Consider the following 4,523-nt stretch of genomic DNA (forward strand, 5'->3'; position numbering starts at 1 on the left):
GAGTCTGCAGTTGCGTAAAAGCGTTTATTTTGAAATCCACATTTACGAAGCGCGCAAAATTCAGTATTCATGTGATTTGAATGAATTTTTAAAGGTTTGAAGAAATGCTGACGACGTTTAGAGCGCACTTTTCTTCACTGAACGCACAACTCTAAATTTTTTGATTATTGGTCGCTTCTGAAAAATGTATTTTCGAAAAACGCCATGTAAAATTTGTCCCGCAACAGTTTTTTCAAATCCCAAACAAAATTTCTTAACGATGAGTGAAATTCAAAAAAAATACATTTACAGAGCACTCCCCTATTGGTCTTTACTATGACTGCACCAGTGAGTTACTGTGTCGGTGCGTTAGGTTGGCGCACCAAGCCATTTTGGCATCACTGCGCCAAGCCCTGAAAGTTAACTGAGTTACCCATGCCTAGCTTGTAAGTGGAAATGGTTTAGGCAAACTTTTCTTAATAGAAAACCTAATAAAAGACAACATTTCGGAACAGAATTCAAAAATATACTTTAAAGTTAGAATCGACTCGTATTTTATTTATATATTTTCATATGAAATTGGAAGTTATCTCAAATTGTGATTAAAATATGCGCTATTTTTCTCTTATTTGAGGTTCCATTGCTGTCGTTTTTTAAAAAATCCTCTCAGTAGATTTTCTATGGCGATGTTTTGCTAACCCCAGTCTCACTCTTACTTCGATAGTGTCATTGAGCTAAATTATTATTTTTTGAATAAAAGGGAAGAAAAATCTAAGTGGATATTATCTATTTTGCCCTTTTTCAACAGTCGATAGTCTTCCTTCCCTTCTAAGTGCCATAAGTTTAAGAAGTTTTTCTCAGTTTTCATTACTTTAAATATCGGTTTAAAAACTAGTTTTGATAGTAAAACTCTGAGGTAACCACAGCTGCACCACTCAGAACCATTATTGTGACCGTTTTCTTTAAATTTGCAAGCATCGTCCTCTATGTCCATTGCATCAAATTCAAAACTTTGTCGAAAATACTATTAGTACAAAGACTATAAAGCGCGAAAATTACCTTATAGTATCCAGATGTTCCATCACAAAACTCTTCATATTCCCTCCTCCACAAGGACTATGATGAAATCTCTGCATCCCAATACGTAAAACTTCCAATCGAAGTGATCCGTACATGACCAAAGTGCAAAAGCTGCTCTGCACAGCTATATTAACCACAACGCTTTCGCATGCCGTCGCTATGTTAGCTACCATAATCCACCAGCGCCACTTCAGCTTATCGATTGGTAGATAGATTTCGTGCATAAAAGACACATTGTCCATCTTCCAATAATCTGGTCCAGTATTGTATACCTCGATGCAAGACACTCCTGCATAAGCAACCAAAGTGCTGAACGTGGATCCGATGATGTAGATATTCAGGTACTTGTTGCTGACCTCCGTTCGTCGGTATGCCACCTTAACTTTCTGATCCGAAGAACTTCTGAGGGGAGTTTCAGCGTCTCTAACCTGAATGCAGATTTGCGCTATGTCGTTTCTGAGATAGATCACACCTTTCCATAGAAGAAGCCCAATGGATACGAAGACCGAAAGGCATTTGCTGATTCTTTCAAAAGGCTCTTGATCAATAATAATTCTGGAAATCCAACATTCGTTTTAAGAATAGACACTATTTGCTACAGCTCTACCTGAGAGATCCGATGAAATAACTGAAGTTAAAGGCCGAATACCATCCAATAACAGTAACTCGGTAAACAAGATAGATTTTTCGCTTCAAGGGTGTTTCCAGCGTGTTAATCGGCCATAGACCCCACAGCTTCAGAAACAGTTCTGGAATATCCATGAGTCCCATTTTGCATATGGACGATCGTCTACTGATGCGAAAGTGCAGTTTTTTATTTAGCGACTGGAAAATAAACTTGGCAATTAACCCAGTTTTTCTCTGGCAATTTTCTACTTACGAAACGATAAATACTCTTTCCTATAGGTGTTATTATCGGAATACGGTGGGTTTAATTACAATGCTTTTTAATGGGAACTGCAGATGTTCCAAGTGCTAATTAAGTGTGGAGAGACACTGTTTTAACATTTATATGTATTTATCACAGACATTCATACAATATAAGAAAAATCCAACCACAAATGAGCTTCTTCAGTGTTCCAGTGTGACGCTATAAAAACTGATGAAAAGAAATCAAGAACTCGTGGTCGAATATAAACCGGCAAACGACAGACAAAAATTGATCTTCTGATGGAATTCGGAAAACTTTTCCAAGACTAACGCGAATACAAATGTACATGAAATTGCGGACTTTTCTCGCGAATTTGATCTTGAACTAGTAAAGTTTAGATAGCAGAGATAGAAGAAACTTTTTTGTGTAAGCTTCTTTATCCAGTGGAAGATACAGGGTGACGTAATTTATCTAAAGAGTAGCGTGGTAATTTTCTAAAAATTCTCATTTTTCAAGCTCAAGTAAATTTTAGCAGGCCCTTGGCGTGCGCCTATGGGCGCACAAAGTTTCATAGGAATGCACCATCGTTCCGTTTTTCCCTCCCAATCGGAGGTTTTTATCCAACTGCTCTCACTAATTTAAAAATTCGCATTTTTCAAACTAACATAAATAGTGTCTGAAACCTTCATCATTCACATTCAACATTTAAAGTTTCATCAACATCGCCCGGAATTCTGTTTCAGCCTGTTTAATAAATAACAGCACCACGTTTTACTCAACTTCGCTCTCTTCTTAAAAAATTCGCATCTTCCTAAATAAAACAATTAGTGGCTTGAAATTTTTACTATTTTTAGACCAGACGGGCAAAAGATGCGGGTAGTTCCATAAAAATTTGCCAGAAGATTAAATTTTTCGCAGCTTTGTAAATATCGGGCTCAAAATGTATGCTTTTGCTCAACTGCGATATTTCCTTTGAAAATTCGTATCTTCCCAATTAATGCAAGTAGCGACTCAAATTTTTGACCAAAGTTTTACAACATCGTTACTCTAAAGATAGTAAAAGATTTACGAAAATCGAACATAATTCGTAATCTCGATCTCCGTATGTATGTTTATGCTCAAATGTGCGTTTTTTTTAAATCGCATTTTTCCAACTAAAGCAAGTAATTTGCTCCACTTTTAGAAAACGCTTTGCTCTAAACACGCTGAAAAATTAATTGAAATATCAATTCCTGATTCTTTCAGCGTAGTATAGGTAAAAGGTAGGTAAATATAGGGTATATATAGGTATAGGTAAAAGGTAGGTCTTTTATCTCAGATTCAAGTACAAAGTTACACAAGCTTTCAAAAAACGCCCTTTTCCGTCGAGGTTTTTCAGGAAATGAAACTGAAATTCAATCACTAACTGTGTAAATTTAAATAATAACATAAAAAAATAATTATCTGATATGAAATCATGATCCAAATTTTTGTCAGTTTCATTGATATCAGGTTGAAAATGTGTGTTTCTCCTCAACTGAACTTGAACTGACTTAAAATTTTCATCTTTGCAACTAGATCGATTAGCGACTTGAATTTTTAACCACCTTGACAAAGTAGGTGACTCAAAGATACTGAAAGCTTCATGAAAGTCGCCTGAATTAATTTTTGTTTCTAACGTAAATATCGGGCTCAAAATGTATGCCTTTCATCAAGTGCATTTTTTTACTTAAAAATTGGCGACTTTCTAGCTAAGGCAGGTAGCACATAAATTTTTGGCCATTCTTAGAAGACACTGAACCATTCCAGAAGACACATTCTTAGAATCCCTATTTTTTCCAGCCTCGTAAATTCCGGTCGCATAATGTTTGTTTCAACTCAACTGCGCGTTTTTATTTAAAAATTTGCATCCTTACAAGTGAAGCAAGTAGCGACCTGAGTTTTTTACCGTCTTGGCAACATAGGTGACTCTAAAGATACAGAGCTTCATAAAAATTGCTTTGAAATAGACTTTTTTATCGTAAATATCGGGCTCAAAATGTAGGTCCCTCCTCAACTGCTTTTTTTTACTTAAAAATTGGCGACTTTCCGGCTAACGCAGGTTGCGACTTGAATTTTTTGCCATTCTTAGAAGACACTTAACTCGAGATATTCTAAAAGGTTAACAAAAAACCCCTGGAATTCCTATTGTTTTCAGCTTCATCAACTCCGGTCGTACAATGTTTGCTTCAAGTGAACTGCGCGTTTTTTCTATAAAAATTCGCCAGTCTTAGAACACTTGACTCTAAATATTTTAAAAGGTTAAGAAACTCCCCAGTCCCTATTTTTTTCAGCTTCGTGAATTCCGGTCTTACAATGTTTACTTTAACACAACTGCGCGGTTTTCTTTAAAAATTCGCAATGTCCCAACTGAAACAAGTAGCAGCCTGATATTTCCACCATCTTTAGCAGACGCTTGACTTTAAAGCTGTGGAAAATTTCGTAAAAATCGCCCGCATTACTGATTTGTTCCAGCTTGTTATACAGGGTTGCTCATTAGTGCGTCAAAGTGCGATATCTCAGTAAATATGAAGTTTACAAGAAAATTCGTCCAACGAAAGTTTTTCACGTTTAA

At 36.2% G+C, this 4,523-nt stretch overlaps 1 protein-coding gene across 1 annotated transcript; it reads right to left on the minus strand.

The window, feature by feature from the left end:
• Positions 1 to 992: 992 nt before the first annotated feature.
• LOC125502497 lies at positions 993 to 1,878 on the minus strand. Its single transcript, XM_048660718.1, has 2 exons — positions 1,667 to 1,878; positions 993 to 1,614 (listed from the first exon to the last, which is right to left on the minus strand). Exons 1-2 carry the CDS (start codon positions 1,828 to 1,830, stop codon positions 1,035 to 1,037), a joined length of 744 nt encoding a protein of 247 aa, XP_048516675.1. The 5' UTR covers positions 1,831 to 1,878; the 3' UTR covers positions 993 to 1,034.
• Positions 1,879 to 4,523: the final 2,645 nt, after the last annotated feature.

Source organism: Dendroctonus ponderosae, unplaced genomic scaffold (assembly GCF_020466585.1).
Source record: "Dendroctonus ponderosae isolate FM_Combo_2020 unplaced genomic scaffold, Dpon_F_20191213v2 Dpon_F_20191213_1, whole genome shotgun sequence".
Taxonomy (NCBI): Eukaryota; Metazoa; Arthropoda; class Insecta; order Coleoptera; family Curculionidae; genus Dendroctonus; species Dendroctonus ponderosae.

Excerpts from the sequence above, each read along its gene's own strand:
- LOC125502497 (XM_048660718.1), bottom strand. The coding sequence starts at position 1,830 with ATGGGACTCATGGATATTCCAGAACTGTTTCTGAAGCTGTGGGGTCTA. Across the intron at positions 1,615-1,666 it reads TATTTCATCGGATCTCTCAG|AATTATTATTGATCAAGAGC; the intron begins GTAGAGCTGTAG and ends TTGGATTTCCAG.